The 14,157-nt window shown below is 47.2% G+C and overlaps 3 protein-coding genes across 7 annotated transcripts in view; 1 reads left to right on the forward strand and 2 right to left on the reverse strand.

Moving 5' to 3' along the window:
* Window positions 1-502: 502 nt before the first annotated feature.
* Window positions 503-2,801, reverse strand: LOC121596694. 3 transcript variants are annotated; one of them, XM_041921855.1, is made up of 3 exons: window positions 1,632-2,801; window positions 1,231-1,557; window positions 503-1,148 (listed from the first exon to the last, which is right to left on the reverse strand). In XM_041921855.1, the coding sequence occupies exons 1-3, from the start codon at window positions 1,780-1,782 to the stop codon at window positions 703-705; spliced, it is 924 nt and encodes a 307-aa protein (XP_041777789.1). In that variant the 5' UTR covers window positions 1,783-2,801; the 3' UTR covers window positions 503-702. The 3 variants fall into 3 exon arrangements, with proteins under 3 accessions (XP_041777789.1, XP_041777788.1, XP_041777792.1); XM_041921854.1 differs by having other exon boundaries at window positions 1,231-1,575; XM_041921858.1 differs by having other exon boundaries at window positions 1,231-2,801.
* A 2,695-nt stretch (window positions 2,802-5,496) lies between these two features.
* On the forward strand, window positions 5,497-6,482 carry LOC121596565. The gene is made up of 2 exons (XM_041921618.1): window positions 5,497-5,939; window positions 6,038-6,482. The coding sequence occupies exons 1-2, from the start codon at window positions 5,690-5,692 to the stop codon at window positions 6,349-6,351; spliced, it is 564 nt and encodes a 187-aa protein (XP_041777552.1). The 5' UTR covers window positions 5,497-5,689; the 3' UTR covers window positions 6,352-6,482.
* A 3,255-nt stretch (window positions 6,483-9,737) lies between these two features.
* Window positions 9,738-14,157, reverse strand: part of LOC121596600 (gremlin-1-like) — a 29,049-nt gene continuing 24,629 nt past the window's right edge. For all 3 annotated transcript variants that reach the window (XM_041921688.1, XM_041921689.1, XM_041921687.1), the window contains exon 3: window positions 9,738-13,535. In XM_041921688.1, the coding sequence (XP_041777622.1) occupies window positions 12,660-13,535 (876 nt within the window). In that variant the 3' untranslated portion in view covers window positions 9,738-12,659. The remainder of the gene's footprint in view (window positions 13,536-14,157) is intronic.

Here is a 14,157-nt window from a genome sequence, read left to right on the forward strand (position 1 = left end):
TTATATACCATTTATCTCTCCATCTATGGAGCAATGAATGCAAAATAGTTAAGTTTTTTAAAAAAATTAGTAACAAATGAGCTTTTTAGTGATTCATGTTAAAGATTTGACATTAAAATGTCTGACACAACCAATCAAATATGATGCTTAATATCACAGCTGAACGTTTGTTTTAACTGCTTTTTAGTGTACTATTCAGCAATAATCTACTCATCTAATCTATAAAGCAAGCTTAAGTTAAGATGAAGATTATCTAACTTCTACGATGCAACGACACGGTTATACCGACCTATACTGGATGTCGAGACTTCTCAGTACAAAACAGCTGAATAATTAGTCATCTTGTTAAGGGAAAACGATCCACTTATGAATCAATTCTATCCGGCATTGTAGAACCCGAAGCATCTGTAGAATAGACCACCCGACCATCATCATCTTGACGATCTAACTTCACCTTTAGCATGAAAACAAATACACCATTTTTACCTAAAGTGGTGTGAATAAACATGAAGAATATTCTGATTTCATTACAAAAAGGTAACGGTTAAACATTTATAATTTCCTACTTTACTTTATTAACATTATGGCCCAATTTGCCAAACCTGTTTACGAACGAAAACAGGTTGGAAATGTCAATGAAGACCTACGGAAAATAACACTTTTTACACTAACATCAACCTTCTAAGAGACTAGAAGGGTGTGCTAACCTACTGTAGCAACATTACCAACAGCAGCATGTCCCGGTCTCATGTTAGTGCCTCCAGGTAACATAGAACCAGAGCCAGGCATCATTGAAGGTCCCGTTATAACAGAGCCGGGCGGTGGAGGGGCACTTCCAAAACCTGTCAAAGGGGAACCACTTTGTGAATAGCCAGGACTACCAACCGGATACACAGCAACCCCTCCGGCGGCAATATCTTGCACGTTGGGAGTGTGTGACAAACTGGAACCACCCGGGAAGGACGCTGTGCCAGTGTAAGGATTGCTGACAGCTATTGGCGGTACCATTGCAGTGCCCATTGACGCGGCACCTGTAGCTACTGCTAACGGGTTATTCATAACGCCAGCCATATCTGCTACCGGTAGAGCACCAGGCTGAACTGGCAAGTTTGATACAGGAAGTGGAATCAGTCCTGCTTGAATGAAAGCTGCCGAAGAGGAAAACAATTTTTATTAATTTAACTAACGAATCACATTTTTGCACTACGCTTCTCGTTCTACCATACTTACGCAACAGCATCATAAAAAGACGTACAGCCTCCACTAGAGTGTTCGGCTGAGCGCCGAGTGTACGCTTGTGCTTCATCCCTGTGCGCGTATCGGCCAGCATCTGCCTCACGATCGTTTGCCACGTTTTCGCCACATGCTTCTCGATCACCTGCACCGGTGTGGCAATTGTTTCTTCCTGTTCTCGGTCCACCTGGATCAAATCGTTTGGCAGTAGCTCAACGGTGGCCACACGTTCCACCGAGTTGGCCAACGGCTCAACAGCCGGAAGAGCGTCCAAAAGCAGCACCACGGTCACAAACAGTACCGCAGCGGATGATCGCACCATCGCTACAACACAACACACGGCTTGGGAGTGGCTGAAAGACTACACTTACTCGCCTCACACGAGATAGCTTACTCACCGACCGCCGCTACCGTATGACCCATGCTGGACACATTTGAACTGTCTACTGAAACGTGCCGCGGCGTGCGTTTGCGGCTTAAGTAAGCTGCTTTTTTATCGGAAAGGGCGTGCGCGGCTGTAGCTCCAAACAGACGGGTAAACAATTTCATCAGGCACAACGTCGCTGTGGATCTACTGCATCCTCTGCGGGTTCCGTATCAGAAGTAGGTTTTGTCCTACCTTTTACTATGCCTGCAAGCTTTGACTCACGTGCAAATCGTGCTATCGTGGGGCTGTGTTTTTCCTGTCTCACATTGCCGGCATTGCCAGCCAAAAACCATGATAGAAGCGTCGTGCGTTATCGATTCTTGGTCGCTTAATGAAAGTAACGGTTGTCTAGCTTACGTTAGAACGGCATGTTCTACATCGTGTAAAAGTGCGCATCGTTCTGGGGAATGTTTTGTACTACAACGCAACAAACCAAACACTACTATCAATCATAGTACATCGCAGCGCGCAACAAACCGCTTAGTTCTAATAAAGGCATACCCATTTCTCTTTCGAACGTTATCAGTGTGCCACACTCGATTAAATACTGCGTGTCCACCTTTTTTTACGTTCTTATGCTCTTTGCTTTGCAAGACACGCTCGTCGCTTCTGGCTCTATTTCATCCATTCCAATCTATATTTGCCCCATTCCCATTTCCCCATTCACCGTTCCAGTCGATCGCAAACCGACACGCGGCCAAGGCATTCGTGACACTCCATCCTTTTGACGTCCCAATCTGCAAGCAGCAGCGTTGGTGCCAACTTATTGCCACTTCACTCCACAACCCTCGTTATTCTCCTCAAACATCATCACACAAACACAGAAGACTCACACACACACATACACATGCAGTATCTCTCTTCCTCCGACCACGTGACCAAAAAGGGAAACCATCATGCGTCATCCTTTCTTTTTTTTCGTCCCCGCCAAAAGTCGCTGCCAACGACTGAATGAACCCTACACACGAGGCCGGCGATGTTGATGGTTTGATTCGGCCTGGAACAAGCGGACTAGGATGTTGACAACACATTGCTCGAATCTTTTCCATCGGTCACAGCGGAAGTTAATAAAGTCGTTCAAACAGTCACTTAACCAGTGTTAACTCTCGCATCCAAGGGGAATGTAATGCCGAATGTCGATAGAGGGAAATTAGTGGCGGCAAGAGCTATTGGTGCTCTCTTGAAGGTATTAAACAGCGGCAGGACGTTCTCATAGTTTTAGGCTTGTTGCTGGTATAGCAACCCCTTCGAATACTATTTACGTGCTAACGATTAAAGCGCATTTTGTAAGAAACTTTTGATACACCTTCTTCAATACGTTGTCATAGAGATCCCGGGATGTTTTCCCGAGCACAGGCGAAATTGCATTGCTGAAGCTCGTTGGACCATATCATCGCTTCCATAGTAACTTAACATGGAGTTAAGTAGGCAGAAAAAGGTATTTTTGCATTTGCTTGCGATGACGCAATAAATAGCGCAAACAGAATGCATGAAAGAGGTTTACAAATGAATAAAAATGTGCATATTAGGCGTTTTAAAATGAGCCGTATGTTTTGTAAGTAGAGAGAACTATGGCACACATCCTGAGTACACCAAAAATCATCAAGAAACGTCAAGAGTCAAACAGTAATCAAGAAATATTACATATATTGAAGAAGATATTTATCTTATACCATACTGATTGGACCTAAAGAAATAGTTAGTACATAGCAGCCTGCATACTGATTTTCTATTCTTTTTATTAAATATCTATGACATCGAACATCTAAAAACACTTCGATGGCTTGATAACATACATTTACACATATTTTGTAACAAGCTCTAGACGTACCTAGTATTCATCTTTTATAAATTTTAAAAGTTCTATGTACAACATACGACAAAAATTTCAAGAATTCGCTCGTTATACTTCATCTAAACTTCTTCTACAGATTGCTTTCATACTATGAAGCCCACACCACTCCCGCGCGTAATCACTGCCAGCCAACTCCTTCGCATTCTAATGGCTTCTAATTTCTTTTCCAGTGAATCTTATATTTGCATGTCTTATGTAACTTTACCCCGATTGGAATGCACTAAGAATTGTACCCACTCGTGTCTCGGCCATCATTTCTAGACACTGACGGATGCGCATTGGAACACAGCGCCAGCAGCTGCTGCAACAGCCTTGAAATTCTACAAAATACACCCAATATTTGCAATTCCCGCTGTCGCTGTCGGAATCACATTTTAATGACCTGCGAACTAATTTACAGCAGCACAATCTCACTCACACCCACATGGTGGAATCCTGTGAAAAAGTCGACCCACCGTTGCACCGCACCGCCGTTCTCAACGACCGGTGTTGTCGCAGCTACTACACCAACACTGCTCGTCTAAACTCCGCCTACTCCGGTGAGATTCTATGTACTGCCCGAACGCAATTGTTACGTTCGCATCAGTTGCCCCAGAAATGGCCCCCCTTTCGGGTTGATATGGATACATTCTGGGTACCATTTTCGGTTGCCATGCTGGGTTGCTCGAGCGCCGAGCAAAAGATGGAAAGCGTCGACAACGCAACGCGGGCCAAAAGGAACAAGAACAGCACGAAGTGGAGCGTTTGCGTACAGCAAGAACGTTTTTCGAATTACGCCATACTGCGTGCTGCTTTTCTTGCTGGGTTGGGAAAATTATCGTTCTGGGTTTTGTGTATCGATTTTCTTGGGCAGTCGTGGTTTGGCAAGCTTATTGCCATTTCTTTTGGTGAGGGCTTTAGAAAGAGGGTCTTTTGTAACCCTTCATTTCGTTTCAAATGTTTTCCTTTACTGGAGTGAGTGGGATTCGTTTTTCGATTACACAACACTCTCTCAGAAGTGTTGGTAGTTTTGTTTTTAAATGCTTTTTTTACGTTTTCTTTAGTACGCTTTGTGGAGCTGTATTTTAACTACAAGATGAAATTTAATTTGTGCACTAGCATCAACACTACGCACCATTGAGTAGACTAGCAATAATGAACGAATTGTCGTTTTCTTGATGATTATTGCAGGAACTTTCCATGCGCGAGGAATAAATCAAAGTTGTACGTGTTTATGATGCAAAGCTGCTTGAATATTTTAATCAACAGACAGCTATCTGATTTATGTCACCTTACCACACATTTTATGATAGTAATTTTATGCAAAATACATTCATTATATTGAGAAGTACGGCTAGGTGGCTACAGTTCTAAGTGCATCAAATTAAACAAACAAAGAATCCTATTCACATAAAACATTATATGAAACAGAAAACGAATGAATCAATTGCAAATCAATTGCGCAATACCTCAATACAGCAAGGAGAAACTATAAAACCTATGTGAAAATTCCTTGTCATGTTATAGTACTTTTCAGGTAAATTATAATCATCGTCCTTGGATGGCAATTATCAGTTATAATTCTTCACAAAAAGTATAACGCTTAAGTAAAAAAAACATCAAAAACATATAAATACTACATCATTTCACATTTTTATATTCTCAGAATACAGGAGAATCACGAAAGCTCAAATAACAGCTACAAACTTGCACACTAACCCTGCTTTAGGGGTGCAGTACGCTTTTATATCAACGAAAGCTTAATTTTATGGCAACCGCGAAGCGTTATGCGTGCCTGTGTCTTGGCTAAATGTTACACGAAGCGTTACGCTCTAGCGTTAGTTTGTTCCATTTTGAATTCTTGAACGCAGTGTAGAAGAAATATTTTTCGTTTATGTTTTGATACAATTTTGTTTATATTTTTGCTATGCAATAAAGTTTTCGTGCCTTTCTTAAAATGCTAAACAAAGATTAAAATACATAACTCTCTTGTATGCGGCAACACAAATCCAAGTAACCGTAGACAGCCCACTTTCATCAAAACACGTTTTAGTTCGCGCTGCAAAACAGTCGCTCTGCTGTTTTGTTGTTTGTATTTTCAAAATTTATCAACAGTGATTTCTTTTTTTTATCTCCCTACCGTAACAAACTTCCCAATGTTGGTGTTCAACTACCCATAAACACAAACACAAGCTATGAGTGGAAACGGTGTCAACTTGCACGATTTGCGGTTGAATCTTTTCGGCCCAACGCTGGACGATTCCGTGCTCTACGGAGTGGATCGCATGATTGACTGCTTTCGAAGGTGCAAAGATACGTCCGGGGTGCCGGTCCGAAGTGCCAGCTTCTACCGGTCCTGTGAATCTTTACCCCCGCTCGAGCCGAACACTCCCTCACCTTCAACCTTCGAACCACCAGCAACCAAGCTTTCGCCCGACGAGATGGGTAAGACGCAGTGCGCGGCAATGTTTTATCATCCAGCGATCCGGCGTACTATTATTTAAGAGCTTCTCCTCCCCACTCCCTTTTCGTGTTCGTCCTAGATCTTATCATTGACGCAATTGTTCAGTCTCGCCGGCAGAACGGTCAACGGTATGCGCGGAAGGTGAACGCAGCACCGGCCCGGAGAGTCAAACCGTCGGAGCCGCGACTACGCGAAACCCGGTGGGCCCTGGCGCGCATCAACGAGTTTGACGATGGTGGCAAAACTTACGAAATTATGAAGCCACTAGACGGGAGCAGGCTGCCAATGGGGACGTCGGTGTCGACGGATACGGAAATTGTTTTCGCCCTGCTGCAAAACGGCACCACACTCACGTACCGCATCCAGCCAGGGGAATCGTTGGACCGAGCATGATGAAGAAGAGCAGAGAGTCGCTGATTGTGCGTATTTTATTTTGTACCATTTTTTTGCTTCTACATTGTTGCTGTTGTCTCACACACTTACTCAAAAACAGGCAAGCAAGCAATCAAAGTACAAATTGTGTAGATACTGCTTCACCGTTTTTTGTGTGTCCCAGACTCACTGTTTCAACTTCAACTCGGCAGGTTCTTTTTTGTCCTATGCGAGCGGGTCTGATCCTTCACGATCAACCAAACGCCAGCAAATGGGATGAAAATGATAACAACATTCAAAACCCAGTCGTGCGCAATAGACAAGCAGACAGTGAAATGGTTTGTTGCCGAGGCATCCTGTCGATGATGTTGGTTCCATAACGTCCAAACTGGAAACTTACTAACTTACTCCTCTCATCCCTTCCACACACACACTCAATGCACTGCTGAAAATCCAAAAATTTAATCTCCAAAAGTGATAAGCTCGGTCGAAACACGTCAACCAAGTGTGTGTGTGTGTCTGCCCTCGTGTCTGTAGGGGCTGTGCTCTGTCCAGTGGCGTGCTTTCCAGTAGCAACAATTTTATGGTTCATAAAGCAAGCGCTTATGCATTTTTCCCTCGCCTGCTACGATTTGCTCAGCCACGGCAGCGAGACGTACTGTACCGGCGCTAGAATGCAGTCAGCTGCAGTAATGTGCCCTTTTCCGTTGAAAGACACATTGACTGTTTGTGGTGGAGGGAAGCACAAAACACACAAAGAAAAGAACAGGAGTACGGCAGTTAGTAATGCTGAATTGTGAAACTGTGATTCAATTCAATCTACAGTCCACTCGACAGCTGTTTTGGCCCGCGCAATTGAATCCTGAATCGGGCGCCATTAAGCATAAATATGTCAACCGTGGCCGCTAGGCTAGACTCTGTACAGTCCGAAAGCGACGATTAATTAACCAGACTGTTTTTTCCCCCCGCATAGTTTCCTCACTGTTTGGGGCAAAACAATAGCTGAGTGTACGAAATTACCACGAATCCAATGACGATGTCCTATTGATGGCGCTGGGAAAGTCCAAGCACGGCAATGACATGTTTAACATATCATTCAAGCAGATGACAGAACACTTACTTATCTTTCCCTCTCAATCAAGTGTCCGGATATTATTCATCACGACGTTCGTATGGGAAAATCAATTTCGAGCAATATTTACCCATCGACTGACTGATGCTCGGCTCAGACAGATTTACCCAGCCACCCTGCAAGCCCCAGCAAAAACTGCATCGACTCGCTCGCCAACTTGTTGGTAAACACGGCGCCCTCGCGAGAACCGCGTTCGGCAGGCGAAACCGAAAGCATACATCAAGAGACCAGTGCCAGAAGACACAGATGGACAGATGTTTTATTGGGCCCTTTACACAGCGCTTTTGGTGTTCCCTTCAACCCCTCCTTCTCTTCATCTCTTTCGTTCGTAAGACCGGCCAAGTCTTCTTTCGCAATTTAGGCGCCATTCTTCAGGGCCCCGACCAAAAAAAACACAACCAGTGAGCGATGGCAGTGTGTTTGTGTGCGTGAGTGCGTGTTTGGTTGCGCTCAGGACTTTCGGGGAATCCTACCAGTCAGTCCTGCCATTTATGTCTTCTTTCGTAGCGGGCGCCCTCCCCAAAACACGAACACACGAAACATTGTGTCTGCTTTTCGAAGGCGAATTTGGAGCCCTGCTTTGCGGCCTGGTTATTATTATTTAATAAGCGGCTACGGCCGGTATCCTTCTGCCCCAAAAGATGGTGAGGGAATGCTGGTAGCAGCACATCCGCAGGTAGCAGCACACAAATGACCGAACAATTCGCCCCATTCGCCCGTGTTTGCAAAGTGCAGTTTGGGGTGCAGCAGCAGCAGAAGAAGGAGGAGATCGCAAATTGGTGCCCAATCAGGGCAGAACGGGATTGATTTATTGCGGTAAATGCTAATAATTCGGGTTATAGTTTCTTTCGATTGACACCACGTCGCCGGTGGGGGGAAGCTGTAAAGCTTGATTTTTACTTACATTTTTACAGTTCCCAATTCGGAAGCTTCTTCTTTCGTATCTCTTCACACACTTTAAGCTTTAAGTTTCTTTTAGTAATGGGTTTATTTTGCATTTTGTAGTTTGTATTTGTTTTTGTGTGTGCATGGTTTGTTTTGTGTTTTTGTATGTTTGTTTGCTTTTCTTATTGTCCTCTGAATACGTCTCCCCTCACTGCATCATTAAGTTTCGTTCCACTCTTTACCGTTTGCATGGTGCGTTACGCGCTTCCAAAGCTTACGAACGCTTTCCCTTTTAACCGATTTCGATTAAATTAGCTCTTGTCTTGCCGAGAGCCTCAGCATCCTTGCTCCTCCTTCATGGATGTTTGAAGAAATCTGTGCTCTTCGGCGCCCTAAATGTGCCTTATCATGCTACGGACTGTACGGCCCTTTTCGACCAATGGACTGGGACTCTGGGCGCACGTGGCATCTCCTAAACTACTGCACCACCAAATGCTTCCAACACCGCAAAAGGTGCCTCACACTCACACGCATTCCAGCTGCTGTTCGAACCCGCGATGACGCTCAGCGCGCTAATTGTTGCACACCGGCCCATCATACCAACTGGTCCAATTACTGTGCTGGGGAGCATTCTTTCTTTTTTTTTGGAGGGGCACGTGATGAAGTAAATTACAAACAACAGAGTGCGATAACTAATTAAATATTACAATTGGTAGGAACATCTGATTCCGAAGACTGGGCAGAGATTTGTTTTTCTGGAGTGGTTTGTTTTAGTTGTTTTGTTCTGTTTCTGTGCTTGCTCTACACACCTACACCAACATTTCTCAAATCATCCTACATCCAATTGAAGCAACGTTAGCAGTTGACATCGTTTCCTATTTATTGAAAATGCCACTCTGAAAGCTAAATGACTTCGTTTTCCTCTCTGCTGTTTTATGTTCACACTATTTTACTAACTCTACAACTGCAAAAGCCACCAGCGCCTTCTGCAAGAGTAACAATCGCACATGTAAATGGAACAAGAACAACGATCATTTCAGTGTATGTGTGCGGCTGCTGCATTCTACAGCTTTGTAGCTTTTCAATGCTGCAAATACTGAATCGGGAACTGAAGGGAAATGGAATACTTCCATTTGCTAGTTAATTGAACATTCGTTTTCCTTGTTTTCTTCTTATTGTTGCTGCGATAAATACCTGACTAAATTATAACAAAAAAGTACACACACAGACACACACTCACGCCGACACACACACGCGCACACTCTAGTAGATGCGGCATTCGCTTAATATTAAGGGATTTTCCAATTGTGTTTTTTGTTGTTGCCTTATTTACTTGTTTTGTTGGAACTTCTCGTCGCTAGCTTCTCGTTTGCATTTCGTTCGTGTTTTCTTTTCGATTCGCTTTTCTGCTGGTACTTTGTCTCGAAACACACTTCCTTTGCTAACATTCATCTTTTTAATGCTCTTCATTCGTGTTCTTGTGCTGTTTACTTTTCCTTGCATTTTCCTCTACATCGTTTATGCGTTTTTTTTTATTGTGTGATTGTAATATTTCTTACCAACTGCGACTCACAATTATGCGTTTTCCTGCTTATAAACCTTTTGTTTGTTTTCTTCTTTTTTTCTTGTTCTCGGCTTCGCTATACAATAAATATTCGTTGCACTACAACTAGAAAGGTGGTTACGATTTCATTACTTCATGTTTTATTATTATCATTGTGATTGGCTCCATTCCTCTCTCTCTCTTTTTGTTTGTTTATTTGTGAGTGTGTGTGTGTTATTTATGCTTCTATTCCGTGCGGGCGCGCTTCATCCTTTGGCTTATCCATCTCTGTGCATAGCTATCCCACGCTACTCACAACGATCGATGTACGATCGGGAGATCATTTCACATAAATTCACACACCCAAAAGGCTTCCATCACCTCACAAACTTGCATCCCCCCCCCCCTTTCACAGGACAAACACACACACACACACACATTAGCATCATAAACGGATGCCACTGCAAATGCCATCCAGCAAGCGGGGAAAGCACTGCAAGCGCTCTGGCTGACTGCTTCCCGTCGCGATCGATAATTGATCTACGCCCCGGCTCAATCAGCAACCCTGCCGCCCGCGTACCCGATTCCGCGCCAGGAACTCCGGCGGTGCTGATTCATCGGCCGACCGGTCTCGCCAATGCAGGTGATTCCGTTCGACTGCCCGTTTGGCTTACACACAGATGTGAGCGCGCAACACCAACGGCCAAAAAAGAAACACACGCATTTTGGACACAAATTTAGCACAACAACACCACCACAGCGAAGGTGTGCTACCTCTGCTGCTGCTGCTGCTGCTGCTGCTAGGTGGTGACTTATGCAGACGCTGGTGACAGAATTACTCGCGCGCAGGCACCATTCGGCAGGAGGCTCGTGCGATGCCAAAACGTCGGCATGACTCACGCACCACCGGCCGACCTATTGCGTCGTTTTGGCGGCACGGAAATCCGATACATGCGGCCACTGAGCCAGGGAGCGAGCACAGCAAAACCCCAGCCAAAGATGAAGCGAGTCCAACGGGCCCAAAAAAGCAGTCGAACGGTCGTCCATAATTAACACCGCCATTGCGAGAGTCTATCCGATTTCTGCGGGCCGGCACACATATCTGCGACCTCTGCCGAACGGTGACATCTTCTCCACCCTTCCCCGCGCAGCTCACCTCATCCAATCATAACTAATTTATTCGCCCCGGGCACGGTAGGAGCCCTTCCCCGCACCCACCTTATGATCCCTCCGAGCCGGAAGATTATCTCATCGACGATCGATGCGGACTCGGTTCGGAGGCTCATCGGCCACCAAAGCATGACATCAGAGTGGGATGAGCGCAACAGAGATAAAGAGACAGAGAGAGAGAGAGAGTGAGCGATACAAGTGCTCCAAGTTCATGGACGGCGTACGGGGCACGTACCGTGGTCGCAGTAGACGGCAGCGGCTGAATTTGGAGCGCGAACGCGTTAGCGTCACAAAGCGATCACTCATCCGGGCCCGACTGGCCGGGGGGGGGGGGGGGGGTCATAAAGCTGAATGAATGAGCTCCAATCAATCCAGCGGCTGCAGTGCAAAACCGTGCGGTCACGTGCGCCAAATGCAGGAAGCATAGTGATGCACACTGCAAACCGGCGATGAGTCAACGATAGACAGCTGCCGGGGGGGCCGCAACCAACTGCTCATTACTAGACACTTTGCGGCTCATTATTGTGTGCCGCGCTGCACATGAACCTATTGGAAAACTACCACCACTAAAGGACAGTTACTGCATCGCTCCGACTCTTGCCACAGAGCGGCAGAACATCCGGCAAATCAGGGGGGTTTCTTTAGCTGCTCCCGCGCACTCTACCCGCAAAACGTTTCATTAAAACCCATCCCATTCAAACGGGCAATACCACCGGTTCTCGTTCTTGTGACCCACATGAGAGGGAGCTTCCCCCCCCCCCCCCCTCGCCAGGTAGTGACCATTCCTGTTCACGGTGAGCCGCCGCTGTATGCCCACATGTACATGCGCACGCGTTCGAGGTTCGCTTTTGGCAAATTCGCGCACCATTCATCATTCTAAGCGCTAAAGCCGGGGGCGAACGGCGGGGTGAAAATTACCACCTTCCTACGGGTGGATCTCAACCCCCGGACGACCGGGGGGATGGGGATGTCCAACGGTGTGGTTTCCGCGGCCCACCACTTCGCGGTAACTTTATCTTCGGCCCAAACGTCCCAAAAACAAACGCCTCGTGCTCGTGCGCAAATGGACGTAAATGGAAGGTTGGCCAGCGCACCATTCGAGAGGGATGGAATGGGAGCTAACTGACAAGGATGTTCCAGTTCGTTTCGTGTCTCCTCCCATCCCTACTCTTCCCTCCCTCTCCTTCTCTCGCTCTCTGTTCTGCTTGGTTCATATCGTACAGGAATAAAAACGAAACAACAACATAACCCTCACCTTTCATAACAAAGATGGCTCCAAACTAAATTCTAAAATGGTGATAGCAGCGCGCTTTATGGTTTAAAAATTCCACCCCCTTCCTCCGGTACCCCATTTCCCTACGCATTCCGATTGGATGCACGATGGCTCCAAAGTGCACAAATGCCTGGAAGGTGGGGAGATTGGATCGGGTTCGGGGTTGGAAACAACGACGGCAAAACATAATAGTAACAGCTACTGCCTACGTACGAACAATAATACTAATCAAAACGTAACCCTAACCTTCACTCTGCCGGACACACACGCACACACTCGCATACACACTGCTCTTTCACGCACACTCACGCACACAGACGCCCATCTTAGTTCAGCGGTTCGGCGATGCACTTGCACTGCTTGATGCGTTGGATGCGCTTCCGCCGCAGCTGCGGCACGAGCGACGGGCAGCGCAGCGTCACCGTCATCCAGGTGAACTTCTTCGGCTTGCAGAAGGCGCACGAGCGGAACGCCGGCCCGGTCAGATCCTCGTCCTCAAAGTCGCCGCCACCGCCCCCGCCGGCGCCACCCCCGTCCGCCAGGTCCCGCCGGCTGGTGACCGAGTAGCTCGAGACGGTCGGTTTGCCGGCGTGGTGGCGCCTGCGCTTCGGCGACTTCGGGATGTAGAACGAGTTGCACTGGCCGTAGCAGAAGCGGTTCACGATCGTCCGGCTGAGGCAGCCCTCCTCCCGGATCCGCTGCACCAGCGGTTCCGTCTTGCACCAGTCCTTCTTCAGATACTCCTTGCGCGTGACCAGCAGTGCGTTCTTGCTCGACTTCAGCAGCTTGTCGCCCCGGTAGGCGTGCAGATCGGCGAGCAGATCGCCCGACGACGACGACGACGACGAAGATGCACTGCCGCCGGATCCGTTGTGCGGGAGCGCGGGACCATGGCCGGGCGAACCGGAGTGGCGCGATCCGTGACCGCCTTGGCGCCGGCCGTGAAAATCAAAGTCGAGCGCCACCTCGGGCGTTTGGTACAGGTCGGCACCGTCTTCGGTAACGTCCTCGTCGAGGTCGTTCTGGACGAGGTAGCGCTTTTCGTTTTCGCGCGACGCGTTCGCCCGCCGTTCGGCCAGTATCTGCTCGACGTGCCGGGTGTTGATGATGTCCAGGATCGAGTCGGACAGCTGTATCCGGTGGCCGGACGAGTGGACGAGCAGAAGCGATAGTAGCACCAGCAGCTTCATCATTAGATTCATCTGAAAAAAAAAACGGCACCGAGCGAGAGAAGGAAAGAATTGTCGTTATTGTAGCTGTATTTCCCAGACATTAATTTGTACAACATTGACAAACAATTTAGCTGTGCTGGCCGAGCCATAAATTCTACCGCTGGCACGTTCCAAGAAGTGGCCATAACTCCGGTCGCACAGATTCATCAAATCGGGGCGATCTTCCCGGAATAGACAGTTCCACTCATCATCTAATGAAATAAATTCTAAAGGAAGATAATCACATCACGAAACCATCGCGACGGCCCAAAAACCATCCGCCAGTCCGGAGGCGTACCGTTGCTGGATGTGGCCTCACCACCGTCGGTCGGTGGCCCTTCACCCCCCCCCCCCCCCTCTTCATCAGATTAGTTTGGGCCGTCCTACACATCCACAGCCAAACGCTGTGCCGAGACACATTGTTGTGTGCCCGCAGCAGTCAGCACTTCCCACCTAATGCGCGATCCGAACTGGCGCGAGGCCCGAGACACTTGAGACCGGCGCCACAAACTTTTTCTTTCCTCGGCTCCTCTCGTGGGCTGTGGCATCTTCTGCACTCCACTTCTCCCCTGACTGCAGTAATGTCTCCACACACACACATACACATTGGTGC

This window comes from Anopheles merus, chromosome 3R (assembly GCF_017562075.2).
Source record: "Anopheles merus strain MAF chromosome 3R, AmerM5.1, whole genome shotgun sequence".
Taxonomy (NCBI): domain Eukaryota; kingdom Metazoa; phylum Arthropoda; class Insecta; order Diptera; family Culicidae; genus Anopheles; species Anopheles merus.

Coding starts and splice junctions, on each gene's coding strand:
- LOC121596694 (XM_041921854.1), bottom strand. CDS start 1,782: ATGAAATTGTTTACCCGTCTGTTTGGAGCTACAGCCGCGCACGCCCTT. Junction 1,576..1,631: donor TCATACGGTAGCGGCGGTCG/GTGAGTAAGCTA, acceptor GCCACTCCCAAG/CCGTGTGTTGTGTTGTAGCG. Junction 1,149..1,230: donor TCTTTTTATGATGCTGTTGC/GTAAGTATGGTA, acceptor CCTCTTCGGCAG/CTTTCATTCAAGCAGGACTG.
- LOC121596565 (XM_041921618.1), top strand. CDS start 5,690: ATGAGTGGAAACGGTGTCAACTTGCACGATTTGCGGTTGAATCTTTTC. Junction 5,940..6,037: donor GCTTTCGCCCGACGAGATGG/GTAAGACGCAGT, acceptor TGTTCGTCCTAG/ATCTTATCATTGACGCAATT.